At 37.9% G+C, this 21,426-nt stretch overlaps 1 protein-coding gene across 4 annotated transcripts in view; it reads left to right on the top strand.

Annotated features, from left to right (window-relative positions):
* Positions 1-16,377, top strand: part of ASB3 (ankyrin repeat and SOCS box containing 3) — a 139,804-nt gene extending 123,427 nt beyond the window's left edge. For all 4 annotated transcript variants that reach the window (XM_011967080.1, XM_011967082.1, XM_011967081.1 and 1 more), the window contains one exon: positions 15,680-16,377. In XM_011967080.1, the coding sequence (XP_011822470.1) occupies positions 15,680-15,867 (188 nt within the window). In that variant the 3' untranslated portion in view covers positions 15,868-16,377. The remainder of the gene's footprint in view (positions 1-15,679) is intronic.
* The last annotated feature ends 5,049 nt before the right edge of the window (positions 16,378-21,426 follow it).

Genomic DNA, 21,426 nt, shown 5'->3' with positions numbered 1-21,426 from the left:
CTTTCTCCAGGTTAAATGTGTGATCTGCTCTAGAGTATGTGATTTTGGGGAAAATTCTTTGTAACGTGGTTCATGTTGTTTGGATAGAGATTCATAGTTGGTACAGAATTCATCTTGAGGAGACAAAGAAGTAGTAGATGCAGATCGAGAAAGAATCAGTTGCCATAATCCTCATCTTTTTATAAGCTGGTCTTTCCATACCACATATATTTCTGTGGACTTGCTTCTTAGTGGCTAAGATAATGGGCCACAAAATTGTAACAGGGAAGGTTAGGACGTTAGAACGTGCTAAGTTAGAAATAAAATTGAAACATAAAAAGACTGTCTTCTATGATGTCATTTTTTATTTTCTCTGGTGGGGGAAAGGTGGACAGGTATTTCCTTAGTTTGGTGATCCTGCTCAGTTGCTTTAATTGTAGATGAGAGAGTTCTTCCATTTTTGAAGAAACACTAGTTACAGTTGATAGGTTACCATATATGGTCAGTTCTACTTTGTAAATATCCTCCAAATCCATTATTATTATTCCATCTCTTCTGCTACTGCCTTTGTTGATTGCTATGATCATTTCTGACTTACTTGACTTGAGTACACTCCTGAGTGCTCAGCCTCTATTATTCTCAAAATCACTGTTAAATAAAACATGTTTGAATATACCATGCCCCTTAAAAAAGAGAATATAAAAGAACTCATTTCTCTCAGAATAAAGGTCAAACTCTAGCAACACTCTTCATACTCTAGCCCTTTCCATGCTTCCCCATGCTGTCCCACCATGAGTACTGCACATGAGTACTTGTTTTCCTAAATACTCCACCTTACAAATGTGCCAATGTTTTCTCCAAGACGTTAAGATCCTCTAACATTCCTCCCCTGCTGCTTTTAATGTTACTGATTCTTACTTGTAGTAATTCATCTCTGAATCATCTTCTCCTCAGCTTATGTTTCCTGACACTCTTCTAACCATTTCCTCTCTCCTTTACATATTGGCTACCTTAAGGGTCTCATCAGGTTTCCTAACACCTGGTAGTTACCTGTCATACTGCACTGCACTTGTAGATTTTTGAGAGTGCACCCTTTAAAAACAGAAGAGCATTTTTCACATTCTCCTCATCTGATCATAAAAATATCTTCTCAGCTGAACTCCATGAGATGTTTCCTGTAAACTGACGAGAAGACAGTGTACCCAGGATAAACTGGCTGAATCCAAAAGGGTTTGAAGATTGGATGGTGGGAGGTCAGCTTCTGTCTTGTTGCTGCTAGTGACAATACGTTTTTAATGAAATGCTCTTTCTCATAATCAGTGAGAACCTTGAGAATCATTATGACTGACTCCTAAAGTTGTTCATCTAAATTGAATTCTGATAATCTCCTTTATTCATGAATTAGGAGTTATTTACTGTCAGGAATAGTAAAAGCAATAATAATGAACTTGGTTTGGTATGATTAGGTAGAGTGGCGTAATTGAAGGTGGAAATGTGGTTAGGACAGAAGCTGTAGCTTCTCATAGTCTGTCCATTTGAGAACGTCTAACCACTCAGTCTGTAGTGTTAGTTAGTTCCAAATGTGGACCACTGGCAGAAGTCTTCAGTGAAGAGAGGCTCTCATAGAAGTATTTTTATAGGTAGGCATGTACAAATCTAGTTATTTATTAATTCCTTAATGAGTGGATTCCTTAATTACGTGTCAGCTGTGTATCAGACACTGATTTAAAACCTGTGAATGATATAGCTAAAGCATCTACATTAAAAAAGTAGAAGAACTCCAAATAACCTAATGATGCATCTGAAGGAACTAGAAAAGCCAGACCAAACCAAACCCAAAATTACTAGAAGAAAAGAAAAAATAAAGATCAGAGCAGAAATAAATGAAAGTGAAGCAAAGAAAACAGTACTGAAGTTCAGTGAAACAAATAGTTGGTTTCTTGAAAAGATAAACAAAACTAACAAACATTTAGCCAGACTAAGAAAAGAAGAGAGAAGATCCAAATAGAATCAGAGAAGAAAAAGAAGACATTATAACCGATATCACAGAATTTCAAAGGATCATTGGAAGCTACTATGCCAGGAAATGGGAAAACCTGGAAGAAATGGATAAATTCCTAGACACACACAGTCTTCCAAGATTGAACAGTGAAGAAATCCAGAACCTGAACAGACCAATAACAAGTAATAACATTGAAGCTGTAGTAAAAGTTTCCCAGCAAAAAAAAAAAAAAAAAGTTCAGGACCTGATGGCTTCACTGCTGAATTTTACCAAATATTTAAAGAAGAACGAATACCAATCCTCCTGAAACTATTCTGAAAAATAGAGGAGGAAATACTTCCAAATGCACTCTGTGAGGCCAGTATTACCCTGATACCCAAACCAGACAAACACACATCAGAAAAAAAAGAAAACTACAGGCCAGTATCCGTGATGAATATTGATGCTCAGCAAAATACTAGCAAACCAAATTCAACAACACATTTAAAAGACCATTCATCATGACCAAGTGGAATCTATCACAGGATGCAAGGATGGTTCAACATAGGCAGATCAATCAGTGTGATAAATTTTATCAACAAAGTGAAGGACAAAACCCATATGATCATTTCAATTGATGCTGAAAAAATATCAGATAAAATTCAACATCTCTTCATGACAAAAACTCTCAAAAAACTGGCTATGCCTCAACTCAGTAAACACCATGTATGACAGACCCACAGCTCATATCATAGTGAAAGGGGGAAATACTTGAAGCTTTTCCTCTAAGATCTAGAACATGGCAAGGATGCCCACTTTCACCACTATTACTCAACACAGTACTACTGGAAGTCCTAGTTAGAGCAGTCAGACAAGGGAAAGAAATAAAGGGCATCCAAGTTGGAATGGAAGAAGTCAAAATGTCCTTGTTTGGAGATGATATGATTTTATATTTGGAAAAACCTAAAGACTCCACCAAAAACCTATTAGAACTGATAAACAGATTCAATAAATTTTCAGGATACAAAATCAACATACAAAAATTGGTAGCATTTCTATATGCCAGTGGTGAACAGGCCAGGTGTGGTGGCTCACACCTGTAATCCTAGCACTTTGGGCAAATCACCTGAGGTCAGGAGTTCGAGACCAGCCTGGCTAACATGGTGAAACCCCATCTGTACTAAAAATGCAAAAATTAGCTGGGCGTGGTGGTGGATGCCTGTAATCCCAGCTACTCAGGAGGTTGAGGCAGGAGAATCGCTTGAACCCGGGAGGTGGAGGTTGCGGTGAGCTGAGATCACACCATTGCACTCCAGCCTGGTCGACAGACCAAGACTCCATCTCAAAACAAAAACAAAAACAAAAAGTGAACAATCTGAAAAAGAAAAAGTCCCATTTACAATAGCAATAAATAAAATAAAATACCTAGGAATTAGTGTGACCAAAGAAGTGAGAGGTCTCTACAATGAAAGCTGTAAAACACTGATGAAAGAAATTAAAGAGGACACACCAAAAGAGGAAATATATTCCATGTTCGTTGATTGAAAGAATCAATATTGTTAAAACGACCATACTACTTTAAAGCAATCTACAGATTCAATGCAATTCCTATCAAAATACCAATGACATTCTTCACAGAAATAGAAAAAGCAATCCTAAAATGTATATGGACCCACAAAAGACTCACAATAGCCAAAGCTATCCTGAGCAAAAAGAACAAAACTGGAGGAATCAGATTACCTGACTTCAAATTGTACTACAAAGCTATAGTAACTAAAACAGCCTGGTACTGGCATAAAAACAGACACATAGACCAATGAAACAGAATAGAGAACACAGAAACAAATACAGATAGCTACAGTGAACTCATTTTCAACAAAGGTGCCAAGAACATACATTGGGGAAGGGACAGTCTCTTTATTAAATGGTGCTGGGAAAACTGGATATCCATATGCAGAAGAATAAAACTAGACCCCTATCTCTGGAAATATGCAAACATCAAATAAAAATCTATTAAAGACTTTAAGACCTCAAACTACTAAAAGAAAACATTGGGGAAACTCTCCAGTACATTGAACTGGGCAAAGGTTTCTTGAGCAGTACCCCAAAAGCACAGACAACCAAAACAAAAATGGACATATGGGATCACATCAAGTTTAAAAGTTTCTGATGCACAGCAAAGGAAACAGTCAACAAAGAAAAGAGACAGCCCACAGAAGGGGAGAAAGTATTTGGAATTTCCTCAAAAAACTAAAAATAGACCTACCATGTGATCCAGCAGTCACACTGCTGGGTATATACCCAAAAGAGAGGAAATCAGTGTATTGAGGAGATAATCTGCGCTCATGTTTATTGCAACACTATTCACAATAGCCAAGATTTGGAAGCAACTTGTGTCCATTAAAAAATCAATGGATAAGGAAACTGTGGTACATATACACAACAGAGTGCCATTCAACCATAAAAAAGAATTAGATCCTGTCATTTGCAACAACATGGATGGAACTGGAGGACACTATGTTAAGTGAAATAAGGCATGCGAAGAAAAACTTCACATGTTGCACTTATTTGTGTAGCTAAAAATTAAAGCAGTTGAATTCATGGAGATACAGAGTAGAAGGCTTGAGAAGAATAGTGGGGATGGAGGGTGAGAGGTGGGGATGGTTAATGGATACAAAAATATAGTTAGATAGAATGAATAAGATCTTTTTGATATCACAATAGGGTGTCTAAGGTCAGCAATAATTTATTGTACAGTCTACAACAAGTAAAAGCGTGTAATTGGATTGTTTGTAATGTAAAGAAAGGATAAGTGCTTGAGGCAATGAATACCCCATTTACCCTGATATTATTATGCATTGCATGCCTGTATCAAAATATCTCATGTACCCCATAAATATATACACCTACTATGTACCCACAAAATTTAAAAAAAAAAGTTTTAAAAATAAAAATAAATTCTGTTTTAAAAAGAAGACACACATTCAGCCAACAGTCATATGAAAAAAAGTTCAACATCACTGATCATTAGAGAAATCCAAATCAAAACCACAGTGAGATACCATCTCATAGCAGTCAGAATGGTTATTACTAAAAACTAAAAAATAATACATGCTAGTGAGATTGCGGAGAAAAAGAAACGCTTATACACTGTTAGTGGAAGTGTAAATTACTTCAACCATTGGGAAGACAGTGTGGCAATTCCTCAAAGACCTAAAAACAGACATACTGTTCGATCCAGCAGTCCCATAACTGGGTATATACCCATAGGAATAGAAATCATTCTGTCATAAGGACACATGTACACATATGTTCCTTGCAGCGCTATTTGCAGTAACGAAGACATGGAATCAACCTAAATGCCCATCAGTGGTAGTCTGCATAAAGAAAATGTGGTACATACACATTATGGAGTACAATGCAGCCATAAAAAAGAATGAGCTCATGTCCTTTGCAGGAACATAGGTGGAGCTGGGGGCCATTATCCTTAGCAAACTAATGCAGGAACAGAAAACTATGTACTACATGTTCCCACTTCTAAGTGGGAGCAGAATGATGAGAACCTAGGGACACATAGAAGGGAACAACAGATACTGTGGCCTATCTGTGGGTGGAAGGAAGGACAGGACCAGGAAAAAATAACTAGTGAATACTAGGCTTAATACCTGGGTGACAAAATAACTTGTACAACAAGCCCCCATGAAACATTACATCACAAACTTGCACATGTACCCCTGAACTTAAAAGTTAAATTAAAAAAGAAAAAAATTATGTGAATGAAAAAATAAGGCAACATAGCTCTTTGATTAGTACAGTAGCTAAAAGGGAAGGATTCAGGGTTATGGCAGAGTTTTCTTTTTGAGATGGGAGAAGTTTGATCATGTTTTATAGATCAAGAGGGTCTCAGTTTATAAAATGGCATCAAAGATTCAGAGATAACAGGATAATTTGTGTAGTGAGATTTCATATAGGCCGATGGAGATGGGATTAGCCTCAGGTAGACCCATTTCTTTGAGATAGAGAAGAAAGATGAGCATGGGGTGGACATAGATAAATTTATAGTTTGGAGATTGGAAGCTCAGGAAAAAAAGCCCATAAGACCAGTTTTTACTCTGAAGTAGGGAGTAAAGTCTTGCTCAGGAGGAGATTGAAGTGAGAGTTGGGTAGGGAACTTGGTGTTTTGGAATGTTTGCTGTGGGAAGCCAATTGAGAACCATTGAAAGATTTGCAGAGCAAAACCCTACAGGTCTGGTAGAGGCTGGAAGTAGAACTAGTTCATGTAGTTGTATTTTCCAGTATTGCTTAGTTTTCTTTGTATTGGGGTGCAGAAGGAAAATGGTTAGATTGATCCTGGGTGTTGTCAGAACAGGGGCAAAGGAATTGAGGATAAAATAATTGCAGTGATGGGCCCATGGAATCCAGTCTAGTTAGGAAAAGAAATGAGAAAGGATGGGACCTGAAGGATGAGGGGGGAGGAGTTGGGACCTGAGGTCTCCATAATATTAAAGATCGGTTATGGCAGTAAGGGAGAGCAACCTCTGGAAGAATAGAAATTGGTGTCTGTTGGAGTTTAAAGACAGAAGCATGGATCTGAAGTGGTGCACAAAAACTATAAGAATGCTAACATTGCCCCCCAGACCTTGCAGCAGGTATAGCAAGGCGTGGAAAATTTTCAAAATTGGCCAAAGAAGTAATTTCCTTGCAAGAATCAGGCTTTTGTGAGGAGAAGAGGTGAAGGCAGAATGTTCTGTACAGTGTTCATGGTAGAATGGGGATTCCCGAGGACTTATCTCTCTCCCCACCCCCCACTTAGCATACATGGCCCAGTGCCTTGTACCTACATATATGAAGGGGTTACATCAGGGTTTCCCAAAGTCAGGTGCATGGGGTTGACTGTGCCACCACATTTGTGGTGTGCTGTAGTGAATTTTTGTTCATGTGTGATTGCTTAGTGCACCTATAATGATATTATGTAGTTTTAATTTAACCACTTCTCACAAATTGGTCAAGTGACTTAAAAGGATTTCTGTAAGGAAATAGTGTTATTAAAAGTGCAAGCACAAGTGAACCAACGTAATCACTGTAGAGCTGCATCCTCTTGTTCTTTACCAGGCATGTTATGTGATAAAAATGATGACCACCTGGGTTACCAGGTTGAAGGCGGGTTGGTGGTGGGGGAAATGAAAAGATGTAGGTCAAACAGTATAAAGCTGCAGTTATGTAGCATGAGGAAGTTCTAGAGATCATGAGGACTGTAGTTAAAAATACTGTGTTGTGTACTGGTAATTTACCAAGATAGTAAGTTTTAGGCACTCTCACCACACACAAACACATGCGCGCGCGCACGCACACACACACGCACCAGCAAGGTAACTATATGAACTATATAAGATGATGGGTATATTAATATTTGTTTGACTATAGTAATCACTTCATTATGGTAGGTATATCAACATAAGCATACAAAACATCATATTGTTCACTTTAAATATGTACAATAAAATAATAAAAATTTTAAAAAGCTAAAAAGAGCTAAAATAGAAATGACTACCTACCACCTAATTGCAACTGACAAGAAGTTTAAAATTATCAAGAAAGTATTTGAAATATAGTCTCACCTTTACTTTAACAGTGAGCCTTGTCCTTAACATGTAGTGTGCCTTGAGATAATTAGCTAATGAAAGAACCATACTCAGCAAGACACTGTAATGTACACATTCGGAACATGAGGACAAGCACTGTTTTTTTTTTCTCAATGTTTAAGTCTTAGGATACCCAGTCCATTATTTTTTTACAAAATTTACTAACCATAATGATAAAGGCTTAGAGCTCTTTTTGAGTTTTCTTATTCAATAGCAAAAGACAAAAAGTCACAGACCACTGGGGAAACACATGTCCTTCCTGCCACAGTAAAACTGGCTGAAATAATATGAGGACAAAACAAAATGCATTCCTTATTAGCAAATGTTGTTAAAGGAGCATAGAAAACATTACTAAAGCATTAAAGAAGAGTTTTTTTAGAAAAACCCTGCAGATAGAAAGTTTGGTATACTAAGTTGGAAGGAGATTTGTGGTATTTATAACATGTTACAACTTAGGGTATTTGTTAAGATTCTGTTTCAGTGAGAGAATAGACAATTTTTTAAGAGCCGCTAAAGGAAAAATGCACCAGAGAAGAGATACAGTGAGATGTTTTTAACAACGGGGATACAGTCTGAGAAGTGCTTTGTTAGGTGGTTTTGTTGTTGTGCAAGTATCATAAAGTATTCTTATGTAAACTAGATGGTAGAGCCTGCTACACACCTGAGGCTACATAGTATAGCCTATTGCTCCTAGGCTACAAACTTGTATAGCATATTACTGTGCTGAACACTATAGCCAATTGTAACACATTGGTAAGTATTTGTGTTTCTAAACATAGGAAAAATACAGTAAAAATACAGCATAGGTGGGGCGTGGTGGCTCACGCCTATAATCCCAGCACTTTGGGAGGCCGAGGTGGGCGGATCACCTGAGGTCTGGAGTTCGAGACCAGCCTGGCCAACATGGTGAAATTCTGTCTCTACCAAAAATACAAAAATTAACTGGGCGTGGTGGTGGGCGCCTGTAATCCCAGCAACTTGGGAGGCTGAGGCAGGAGAATCGCTTGAACCCGGGAGGCGAAGTTGCAGTGAGCTGAGATCATGCCACTACACTCCAGCCTGGTGACAGAGTGAGACTGTCTCAAAGCAAAGCAAAACAAACAAACAAAACAGCATAAAAGATAAAAAAAAAAAAAATGGTAGATCTGTATAGGGCACTTACTATGAATGGGACTTGCAGGACTGGAAATTGCTCTGGGCGATATCAGTGAGTGAGTGGAGAGTCAATGCGAAGGCCTCAGACATTACTGTATGCTACTATATACTTTAATGCCATATACTTAGGCCACACTAAATTTGTAAAAAAATTAATTGATGTTATGACACCTGTGACATCACTAGGTAATAGGAATTTTTCAGCTCCATTATAATCTTGTGGGGCCACCATCGTATATGTGGTTCATTGTTTATTAAAACATCCTCACGCAGCGCATGGCTGTATTGGCAACAGTAATGGCTTATTTAACAGAAAGATGTAAGAATGACCATTGATGGAGTGGTGGCTGCTTTTATCCAAATGTAAGGTAATGGAGATAACAGGAAATGAGTTTACTGCATCATTCATAGGCTAGTACAGGAAAAGAGATGAATCCAGAATTGCACGAAGTAGTGTCATTGTGGATAGTTTTTAAAAACATGACCTTTAAAATATATTAGGGTCTTTGCAGTACTTTATAATGAGGTGGGAGTGACCATAATTATTGTTTATACATCCAAAGTTTTGTTCATTATCTGTGATACAAAATATAAAAGAACCCTTAAATTCAAAGATAAATTATGTGCTTTTCTTTTACAAAAATACAGCTTTTCCTTTCTTGGCGATAAATAACTGTCAGTACTTTGCAACCTACCACATATTTTGTAAAAATTCTGTTGATTTAGGGAAGAGATGGCACTTTAACTGAGTGAGAAGGTAACTGCCTTCTGAAAGGAACTCCCCTCCATGCCCCCCAGCACAAGTTAAAGCCAAGCCCTGAAAGAAACTTTTACTATGTGGAGATGATTTTGAAAATAGGTACTAGGAAATACTTTTATTGTTATGTGATTTTCTTGCGAAAAGTAGTGTATATCACCTGGAAAAACTCTTACATTGACATACTTAAAACATTTGGAAATAGTTCCCCTCTGTTTTGAATTGCATTTAGTAAAAATGCAAAACTTTCTAATTAGCTTATAAGCTCATTGATATCAGGAAAAAATAGAAATTTACCAGATTAATTTTGACAATAACTTTTTCATAATTGCTAGATAGGCTAGAATAGAATCCTGGTTTAGTTCAGCTAAGCCATAATGTACTTCTCCCATTTAGACGTTTTTTCAGCTACATCCACGTATCAGAATAAACTGGGCTTAGAACCAACTTTTGGAATTGCTAGATCACTAAGAATTAAATTAATAAAGCCTAGTCAATCACCATGTTCTTGTTAAAATATTAATATTTAATGGAGTCTTATACCTTTAGTTAAAAATGAAATTATTTAAAATATTTCATATTGGCTTATTTTAATTTTATTTTATAGTACAAATAATGTTTGGTTAGTAGTATACATATAATTTATATGTAAAACATATACATTGGGTTCTGTGCTCAGAGACTTTGCTAATTTAGTGTGTAATCAAAACATTTGGAGATCAGTAGATTTTTTTTTTTTTTTTTTTTTGAGACGGAGTCTCGCTCTGTGCCCCAGGCTGGAGTGCAGTGGCGCGATCTCGGCTCACTGCAAGCTCCGCCCCCCGGGTTCATGCCATTCTCCTGCCTCAGCCTCCCGAGTAGCTGGGACTACAGGCGCCCGCCACCTCGCCCGGCTAATTTTCTTGTATTTTTAGTAGAGACGGGGTTTCACCGTGTTAGCCAGGATGGTCTCGATTTCCTGACCTCGTGATCCGCCCGTCTCGGCCTCCCAAAGTGCTGGGATTACAGGCTTGAGCCACCGCGCCCGGCCGAGATCAGTAGATTCTGTGGTGCCTAGGATTTGTGTGGTATTTCACTTTATAAAATGCTTTTGCAAATGTGTTCCAACTTGAACCTCCTCAACAGCCTTTTGATGCAGGGAAGTGTCATTATGCCCATTTTGTAGATGAGGCATTATTCTCATTTTGTGCAGGGGGAACTGAAAGTCTGAATATTTAGATGACTTGCCCAAGGTCACACAGCTAGTTAATAGTCAGCGCCAGCACAGGTGTTACTACTAGATGGTGCTTTTCCATTGAATCCATTCATTGCCTCTATACTGGTCATTCGTCTATACTGGTCATTCCTGTTGTTTTGACTTCATGTCCTAATCTACTACTTATTTTTCAGAGTCCTCAAGTAGTCGTCTTTTGTGTGTTTTCTCTAGCGGTTTTAGTTATAGTCAGTGAGAGAGAGAGACAACACAAGTAAATTAAGAAAAATTGGGAACAAAAGGATGGAAGCCAACCAGAAAGACAATATATTAATGATGAAAATAAAAATGGTAGTAGATGACTCAGAGGTCAGATAAATACATTTGATGTGCAAAACATTTCAAAGAAACCAGAGAAATGTAGTTCAGGCAGATAGGTCATTTGAACATTGGCCTGAGGACAGACTAGAGATGAATGTAAAAATACAGTGGGTGTGTATGATATAGATATAGTTTTGTGCTATAGTAAAGTTGGCATTTATGAGCATAATGAATTAAGAATTGTGATGTTTAATTTGATCATTGTGTCTGCTTTTGATTTTAACAAAACTTTATATAACAACCTGTAGTCTTCTATCTTGATTGTTCTGCCAGTACATATAACAAAATGAACAAAATAGAGGAATTCTGTATAGAAATTAAAAGTTAAATGTTACTTGTCTGCTAATAGATCTATAGATAAACTAAGTTTAACATACTGAATAAAAATGATTGGGTCAGAAAAGTGACTTAAAAGTGTGGCATGGTTTCAGACATCATTTTCTAGGTTACAGTCACTGCCATAATCCAAGAACATGGAGTTTTATTCAACAAACTATAGTTTTAATAGGTTTTCATGAAAGTAAGTTTTACATACCGTTTCTGTGGCCTTTTTGTATTATAAATTCAAGGCATGACTTGATCTTCTAGCCTAGTGGCAACATGTCTGGAAATACTATGCGTCACTAAAACTTTCAAAGGGATTTTGTACGCTTTGAAATATTGCATATATGGTTATAAAATTCTCTTAGTATTTACTGGCATAGTAAACTAAAATGGCACTGACAGGCATATTATTGTCTGTGTTAACAATCTACACATGAAAGACTCCCTCAGTTCAGTTGAACATAGTTCTTACCTGTAATTGTTCATTAGGCCAGTGATCTGTTGTACTCTTAGAAGGAAAACCAAAATGGTGCAATTGAAAGTTGAACCAATACCTGAAGTAGCTATACTTTTCCTTTTTTATTGTTAAATGGAAAGATATTCTGAAATTTATGATAGTTTCAGTGGTTTAGAAGATGTTGGAGAATTATATTGAGCTTGTCACAATTTAAAGAACCCTGGACTGGGAGTCAAATCATTTAGATCTAGTTAACAACAGCTATGTTGTGATGTGCAACATCTCAGTGGGCAAGTCACTTAAGTTTCTCCTAACAAACGCCGAACTGGTCTAGTGTGGCTTGATCACTCATGGTTAAACTTCTACACACATAATTAGCATAAACAAATGATTTATTAAGCTTTAAAGATAGACCCCCAGTGATGTAGTCATGTAACCTAAACAAGCTGCTCAGTGCTACATGAAGTGTTAGGGCATGTGGAGGAACTCTTCCCAGTCAGCCTATAGAATTTTAAGCCAGTGTAGTCTGTCCACTCTGAGAAGCTGGAGCATCATTAAGGATCCCTTATCTCCAAGTGAGCAGCTCTCCTCCGGGTTGCACAGCAGTCCTTTATCTTTCTTCTGGGTGTGTAGTAAGTATTCATGTTCCTAAGAATGTGCAGAATGAAGAGATTCAATTTAACAGATGCCTATTAAACTCTAACTGAATATAAGTAGAAATTCTCTTCACCAACTTCACTTTAAAAACACACACTGGATTAACCAGTCTTGTCATGTTCTCTTTCATTTCCATCTGACTGTGTCTATTGGCATGCTCTGTGTTTGCAGCTGGCCAGCTACACTCTAGAATGCCAGTGTTCCTACTAGCAGAGGTGTGTGCTTACCAAACAGCAGTTATGTTTATTTCTGAAACTTTTTATTACGTTGTGCATATTATTGTATGCTGAGACCAGCATGGTCAGGGAGACCCTAAGCCGACGGCACTAGAGGAATTAAAGACACACACACAGAAATACAGAGGTGTGAAGTGGGAAATCAGGGGTCTCATAGCCTTCAGAGCTGAGAGCCTTGAACAGAGATTTACTCACGTATTTATTAACAGCAAACGAGTCATTAGCATTGTTTCTGTAGATATTCGATTAACTAAAAGTATTCCTTATGGGAAACAAAGGGATGGGCCGGATTAAAGGAATAAGTTGGGCTAGTTATCTGCAGGAGGAGCATGTCCTTAAGGCACAGATCGCTCATGCTATATTTTGTGGCTTAAGAACACCTTTAAGCGGTTTTCTGCCCTGGGCAGGCCAGGTGTTCCTTGCCCTCATCCCTGTAAACCCACAACCTTCCAGCTTGGGCGTTAGGACCATGATGAACATGTCACAGTGCTGCAGAGATTTTGTTTATGGCCAGTTTTGGGGCCAGTTTATGGCCAGATTTTGGGGGGCCTGCTCCCAACGATTGTAGTTGAATAATTCCAGATTGCACAAGCTAATGAATTGTGAGTGTGAAAAGAGAATGATTGTTTCTTTTAAGGCAAAGTAGAATCCTTTAAAAAGACTTGATATAGATAAGCACAGAACAGAAATAGATATTGAATTAGATGTGGCTACAACAACTGAAAGCAGAAATGCCTGTGAAAATATGGAAGGATTATGCACTTACCTTGTTTCATACATGCGTTTAAATCCATGCTGTAACTTAAAGAAAGTGAAACTATGTCCTTATTTATATAGTGGTGAGTAAAAAATACATAAATAAACTGCAAGCCTAAGATGTTACATTCTAGATGTGGTTCATGTATCCATTTTAAATTAGAATGTTTAAAGTATGTGTGGTGTTTTGGTCACCTGCTTTAAGGTGAGTTTCTATGAACTGACCAATTATTGTTCATGATCCTCCTAAGAAGGCTTCCTTATACTTGATAGTTGAACATAGTCAATCTACTTAAACCTTGGGAAAACTGTGGTGTTTGCAGCTTGGGCGTGCTTTCCGTATGTATTCCTGCTACTTCGTCCAGTGGCCCCTTTACCTGTGTATTCCCATCTTTCATGTGAGAACCATCATTTCTCCTTTAAGTTTATAGAAAAGGGTCAAATTTAAGTAAGATATGGATATGAAAAATGTTGGAAATAAATGTGCTATATACTATAGATACTGTAATCTTATTATTTATAATAGGGAATCTGTGACTCATGGTTTAAGAAAATGCCCAGCTTAGACTCAGGTTTTATGTACAAAATTGATAACTTTTGCTTTCTTATTTGGCATTTTAAAACACCAGTTTGAGTGATTTCTTTAATTCTGAATAAACTAAACGTAAACTAGTAAACCAAAATGATGATAAGTTAACTTCTGTGGCTTGGAAGATATTGAAGATGTTAGAGAATTAATTTGTCTCAAGCCCTTTGGGTATTAGAGTTTAAAGAACCCTAGACCTGGAATCAGACTAGCTGGTCTGGTGTCAGCTGTGCTCTTGATAGTACTTGTCTTTGATGCTCTGATCCTGGTCTGTTAATCATTGTTACATTTCACAGGGATTTATAAAAGATTTCTTGAACTAACAAAAGGCTTTAGGTCCAATTCACATAAAAGCAGACATTAACTTCTTTGTTTAACACTTTTCATCTTGGAAAATGAAACTGCTATCATATGATTTTCTTTTTTTTTTTTTTTTTTTGAGACGCAGTTTTGCTCTCGTTGCCCAGGCTGGAGTGCAATGGTGTGATCTCGGCTCACTGCAACCTCCACCTTCCAGGTTCAAGTGATTCTTTTGCCTCAGCCTCCCTAGTAGTTGCTATTATAGGCATGTGCCACCACGCCAAGCTAATTTTGTATTTTTAGTAGAGACGGTGTTTCACCATGTTGGTCAGGCTGGTTTTGAACTCCTGACGTCAGGTCATCTGCCCGCCTCAGCCTCCCAAAATACTGGGATTACAGGCGTGAGCCATCACACCTGGCCTACCCAAAGTATTAGGATTACAGGCATGAGCCAACATGCCTGGCCTATCATACAGTTCTTAATTATGTGCACGTGGATTGTCCTTTAATTGGTAATTAGCTTTTGGCTGCAGTGCCTTGCAGATACACACACATACACACACATACACACACACACACACACACACACGCACACGCTTTGGGTTCAGATAGATCTGAGTTTGAATCCTGGCTCTGCTTCTTACTAGCTCTGTGACTTTGGAAAGTTGTTTTTTTAAATCTCTACAATAGCCTGATAATATATACCTCATGAAGTTAATGAAGCTAAACAAAGAGTTTGAGTGAAGTATTTGGGCTTATTGCATAGAAGGCACTCAGTAAATACTCCCTTTCTCTCAGAGCCAATTAAAAATGTTCATTCTGTGTTACGGTTAAAAAGGAAAACTTGCAAGCTGTACATGTATTCACTTGATGTGATAGGTCTGGAAACCATTTGTAATGAAATAGATTAAGAGAAAGGTAGCATTTGCTACCGTGAGCTTCTACCATTTCTAAAGTTGGTTCATCCATTTCTTAAGTGCAGTTATTGACAGATCTTTAGAATGTGAGCATTTAGTGTTTGTGGGCCTGGATACTGACTTTAAATGTGTGGCCAACAACTGAAGGGAGAGGAGCCAGTTGAAGGCTGTAGAAAAGAATAAATAAGGTTTATTGTGGTCATACTGACTCCAAGTAGTCTTCTTTCAAAGTAATTCTAAGCAATATATCACTTTTATTACTAAGAGTTGGGAAAAAGAAAAAAAATGAATTTCCCTTAATGTACTATTACATCTTTCTGTTTAAAAAAAGTTTCACCTTGCTTTTTTTGTTTCTCCAGCCACTATTCCATCCCTGACCCATCTTTGTCGTTTGGAAATTCGGTCCAGTCTAAAATCAGAACGTCTACGGTCTGACAGTTATATTAGCGAGTTGCCGCTTCCCAGAAGCCTACATAATTATTTGCTCTATGAAGATGTTCTGAGGATGTATGAGGTTCCGGAACTGGCAGCTATTCAAGATGGATAAATCTGTGAAACTCCTTATCACAGCTCATTTTTTCCTCTGAAAAACCATCGAGACAAAAGAGCCATGGAGTACAAGGTTTTATGATTTTGTAGTCAAAAGATGATTATTGTTTGTGAGATAGGTTAGGTTTTGGGGGGCTAGTAGTTTAATGTGAATGTTTATGTTTACAACTAGCCTTCCCAGTAAAAAAAAAAAAAGAAAGAAAGAAAGAAAAGTAAATCTCACTTATATTACTTTATTGCAGCTTCATCACCAGTACATTATATGTTGTAATATTTATTTACCTGACCATTTTCCGCTTTATTTTGCTAATAAACTGTGATGTTGCTTCTAGTGCTAAACATGGCATATTTCCACCTATGATTCGTGTTTACCTGGTGCTAGGAGCTCAGAATGGAATGCATAAAGCTTCACTGGAAGTGTATACAACTGTGGTGTAGAATCTGTTGTTGTTATTATTTTACTTAGACTTGAAGATGTCTTATGTTTATTAAAGAACACGTCTTCCTATTTTATCGCAGTTCATTTCATCTCCTAATTAAATGGCTTTTTTTTTTTTTGAGATGGAGTCTTGCTTTGTCACCCAGACTGGAATGCAGTGGCACAATCTCAGCTCACTGCAACCTCTGCCCCAGGGTAATTCAGTCACTTTTATGAAGAATTGATACTCATTGCCTTTTCACATGTAAACTCACAGGAAAAAATTATTTTACAAGAATATAGAAAATCAAGCATATTGCTCGGTTTTCCCTTCCAGTTTCTTTTTATTGTTTGACAAAAACAAAAAACAACAACCACCAACCCACCCAATTCTAATCTGCAAAGGCAAGAACAGCCCTAAACTCAAAGACGTGCTCAGTTGGGAAAAAAAAAATTGGTTTCAGTTTTGAGATAAATGAGCATGTTAGCACAATTAGGATTTTAATCAGGAGACTGAGAGGGGCATGTCTGTGGCACCATCTTTAAAGAATGAAAGGGGTTGGGCATGGTGACTCCCACCTGTAATCCCAGCACTTTGGGAGGCCGAGGCAGGCAGATCATGAGGTCAGGAGATTGAGACCATCCTGGCTAACATGGTGAAACCCCGTCTCTATTAAAAATACAAAAGAAATCCAGGCATGGTGGTGGGCGCCTGTAGTAGCAGCTACTCTGGAGATTGAGGCAGGAGAATGGCATGAACCTGGGAGGCAGAGCTTGCAGTGAGCTGAGATCGCGCCACTGCACTCCAGCCTGGCAGACAGAGCGAGACTCCGTCTGGAAAGAAAGAAAGAAAAGAAAGAAGGAAAGGAAAGGAAAAGAAAGGGAAGGGAAAGGAAGGGAGGGGAGGGGAGAAGAGGGGGAGGGAGGGAGGGAGAGAGGAAGGAAGGAAGGAAAAAGAAAAAAAGAGTAGATATTACTGAGTTGGTTAGTATTTATATATAAAGTTCAGGCTCCATTCAGCTCCAGAATCATTGAGCAGCTTTGTTCCTATGAAGCAGTAATAGCAAGTTCTATTAATATTATGGTGTTTTTCCTTCTTATTATCTAGATAAGCTGTCAAACAGTCCATGAAATAAAGACCTCAGAATCCTAGGTTAATGAGGCGCCACCTCATGGGTTTTTACAATTGCTTGATCTAAATTTAGAGTCAGGAAGAACTAAACACTGGATCAAGTGAGCCGTGGTAACAGGCTATAGAGAATGACCTTGAGAGAAAGGTTATGAGAGCATTACTGTCAGAGTAGACTACCTGAGATGAGGTCCAAGGAGGCAAAGTCTTCTGTCCTATTGGGATCCTGTGGCTTAAAATAGATGAGAGTGGGTCAGCCATGCCCGTTTCTGATAGGCCTTTGGTGGTAGGCAAAAGCAGTGATGAAGGTGGACCAAACAAGGATGACATTGCTAAGACCCAAAGGTACGACTGAACTGTTACCTCAGACTAGAACTGCCTGTGGGGTGGAGGTAAGAGTTTGAATGTGGGTGTACAGGCAGAAATAAGTTTGCATATAGAAAACCAGGTGGAAATTCTGATAATTTCATAAAGAATTTCCAAAACTGTGTATATAGTGTAGTATTTTTTAAATGTCATAATGTTTATTTTCCAAACCCTAAATCTCTGATTTGTAGGATAGCACCCAGCTTTTTCTTGGGGGAAAATGTATGTAGAATGTTTAAGGTTTTTTAAAATTTCTCTCTTTTTTTTTTTATTTCCATAGGTTACTGGGGAACAGGTGACATTTGGTTGCATGACTAAGTTCTTTAGTGGTGATTTGTAAGATTTTGGTGCACCCGTCACCCAAGCAGTGTACACTGTATCCAGTGTGTAGTCTTTTATCCCTCACCCTCCTCTCACCCTTTTCCCTGAGTCCCCAAAGTCCACTGTATTATTCTTACACCTTTGCATCCTCATAGCTTAGCTTCCACTCAGGAGTGAGAATGTACGATGTTTGATTTTCCATTTCTCAGTTACTTCACTTAGAATATGGTCTCCAATTCCATCTAGGTTGCTGCAAATGTAATTATTTCGCTTTTTTTTTTTTTAAACAATCTTTCCATTTTTTTTTTTAAATTATACTTTAAATTCTAGGGTACATGTGCAGAGCATGCAGGTTTGTTACATATGTATACATGTGCCATGGTAGTATGCTGTACCCATCAACTCATCATCTACATTAGGTATTTCTCCTAATGCTATCCCTCCCCCTTCCCCCACCCCCTGACAGCCCCCGGTGTGTGATGTTCCCCTCCGTGTGTCCACGTATTCTCATTGTTCAACTCCCACTTATGAGTGAGAACATACGGTGTTTGGTTTTCTGTTCTTGTGTTAGTTTGCTGAGAATGATGGTTTCCAGCTTCATCCATGTCCCTGCAAAGGACATGAACTCATCCTTTTTTATGGCTGCATAGTATTCCATGGTATATATGTCTCACATTTTCTTTATCTAGTCTATCATTGATGGACATTTGGGTTGGTTCTGAGTCTTTGCTGTTGTGAACAGTGCCACAACAAACATACATGTACATGTGTCTTTATAGTAGCATGATTTATAATACTTTGGGTATATACCCTGTAATGGGATTGCTGGGTCAAATGGTATTTCTGGTTCTAGATCCTTGAGGAATTGCCACACTGTCTTCCACAAGAGTTGAGCTAAGTTACACTCCCACCAAGAATGTAAAAGTGTTCCTATTTCTCCACATCCTCTCCAGCATCTGTTGTTTCCTGACTTTTTAATAATTGCTATTCTAACTGGCATGAGATGGTATTTCATTGTGGTTTTGATTTGCATTTCTCTAATGACCAGTGATGATGAACATTTTTTCATATGTTTGTTGGCTGCATAAATGTCTTCTTTTGTGAAGTGTCTGTTCATCTCCTTCACCCACTTTTTGATGGGGTTGTTGTTTTCTTGTAAATCTGTTTAAATTATTTATAGATTCTGGATATTACCCCTTTGTCAGATGGATAGATTGCAGAAATTTTCTCCCATTCTTTAGGTTGCCTGTTCACTCTGATGATAGTTTCTTTTGCTGCGCACAAGCTCTTTAGTTTCATTAGATCCCATTTGTCAATTTTGGCTTTTGTTGCCATTGCTTTTGGTGTTTGAGTCATGAAGTCTCTGCCCATGCCTGTGTCCTGAATGGTATTGCCTATGGTTTCTTCTAGGGTTTTTATGGTTTTAGGTCTTGTGTTTGTGTCTTTAATCCATCTTAATTTTTATATAAGGTGCAAGGAAGAATCTGATTTTAGCTTTTTGCATACGGCTAGCCAGTTTTCCCAACACCATTTATTAAATAGGGAATCCTTTCCCCATTTCTTGTTTTTGTCAGGTTTGTCAGAGATCAGATGGTTGTAGATATGTGGTGTTATTTCTGAGGCCTCTGTTCTGTTCCATTGGTCTATGTATCTGTTTTGGTACCAGTACCATGCTGTTTTGGTTACTGTAGCTTGTAGTATAGTTTGAAGTCAGGAGAGTGAAGCCTCCAACTTTGTTCTTTTTGCTTAGAGTTGTCTTGGCTATGCAGGCTCTTTTTTTCGTTCCATATTAAATTTAAAGTAGTTTTTTCCAGTTCTGTGAAGAAAGTCAATAGTAGCTTGATGGGGATAGCATTGAATCTATAAATTACTTTGGGCAGTATCGCCATTTTCACGATACTGATTCTCCCTATCCATAAGCATGGAATGTTTTTCCATTTGTTTGTGTCTTCTTTTATTTCCTTAAGTAGTGGCTTGTAGTTCTCTTTGAAGAGTTCCTTCACATCCCTTGTAAGTTGTATTCCTAGGTATTTTATTCTCCTTGTAGCAATAGTGAATGGGAGTTCACTCATGATTTGGCTCTGTTTGTCTGTTATTGGTGTATAGGAATGCTTGTGATTTTTGCACATTGGTTTTAAATCCTGAGACTTTGCTGAAGTTGCTTTCACTTTAAGGAGATTTTGGACTGAGACAGTGGGGTTTTCTAAATATACAATCATGTCATCTGCAAACAGAGACAATTTGACTTCCTAGTTGAATACCCTTTATTTCTTTCTCTTGCCTGATTGCCCTAACCAGAACTTCAAATACTGTGTTGAATAGGAGTGATGAGAGAGGGCATCATTGTCTTGTGCCGGTTTTCAAAGGGAATGCTTCCAGTTTTTGCCCATTCAGGATGATATTGGCTGTGGGTTTGTTATAAATAGCTCTTATTGTTTTGAGAATATGTTCCATCAATACCTAGTTTATTGAGAATTTTTAGCATGAAGTGCTGTTGAATTTTGTCAAAGGCCTTTTCTGCATCTATTGAGATAATCGTGGTTTTGCCGTTAGTTTTGTTTATGTGATGGATTATGTTTATTGATTTGCATATGTTGAATCAGCCTTGCATCCCAGGGATGAAGCTGACTTGATCATGGTGGATAAACTTTTTGGTGTGCTGCTGGATTTGTTTTACCAGTATTTTATTGAGGATTTTCACGTCGGTATTCATCAGGGTTATTGGCTTAAAATTTTCTTTTTGCGTTGTGTCTCTGCCAGGTTTTGGTATCAGGATGCTGGCCTCATAAAATGAGTTATGGAGGATTCCCTCTCTTTGTATTGTTTGGAATAGTTTCAAAAGGAATGGTACCAGCTCCTCTTTGTACCTCTGGTAGAATTTGGCTGTGAATCCATCTGGTCCTGGAGTTTTTTTGGTTGGTAGGCTATTAAATCCTGCCTTAATTTCAGAACTTGTTATTGATCTATTCAGGGATTTGACTTCTTCCTGGTTTAGCCTTGGGAGGGTGTATGTGTCTAGGAATTTATCTATTTCTTCTAGATTTTCTAGTTTATTTGCATAGAGGTGTTTGTAGTATTCTCTGATGGTAGTTTGTATTTCTGTGGCATTGGTGTTGATATCCCCTTTATAATTTTTTATTGCGTCTATTTGATTCTTCTCTCTTTTCTTCTTTATTAGTCTGGCTAGCGGTCTATCTACTTTGTTGATCTTTTCAAAAAACCAGCTCCTGGATTCATTGACTTTTTTTTTGAAGGCTTTTTCGGTCTCTAGCTCCTTCAGTTTTGCTCAGATCTTAGTTATTTCTTTTTTTTTTTTTTTTTTT

This window comes from Mandrillus leucophaeus, unplaced genomic scaffold (assembly GCF_000951045.1).
Source record: "Mandrillus leucophaeus isolate KB7577 unplaced genomic scaffold, Mleu.le_1.0 Scaffold786, whole genome shotgun sequence".
Taxonomy (NCBI): Eukaryota; Metazoa; Chordata; class Mammalia; order Primates; family Cercopithecidae; genus Mandrillus; species Mandrillus leucophaeus.
Note: the sequence above shows the minus strand (reverse complement) of the source record. Positions and strands in the feature narration are given on the sequence as shown.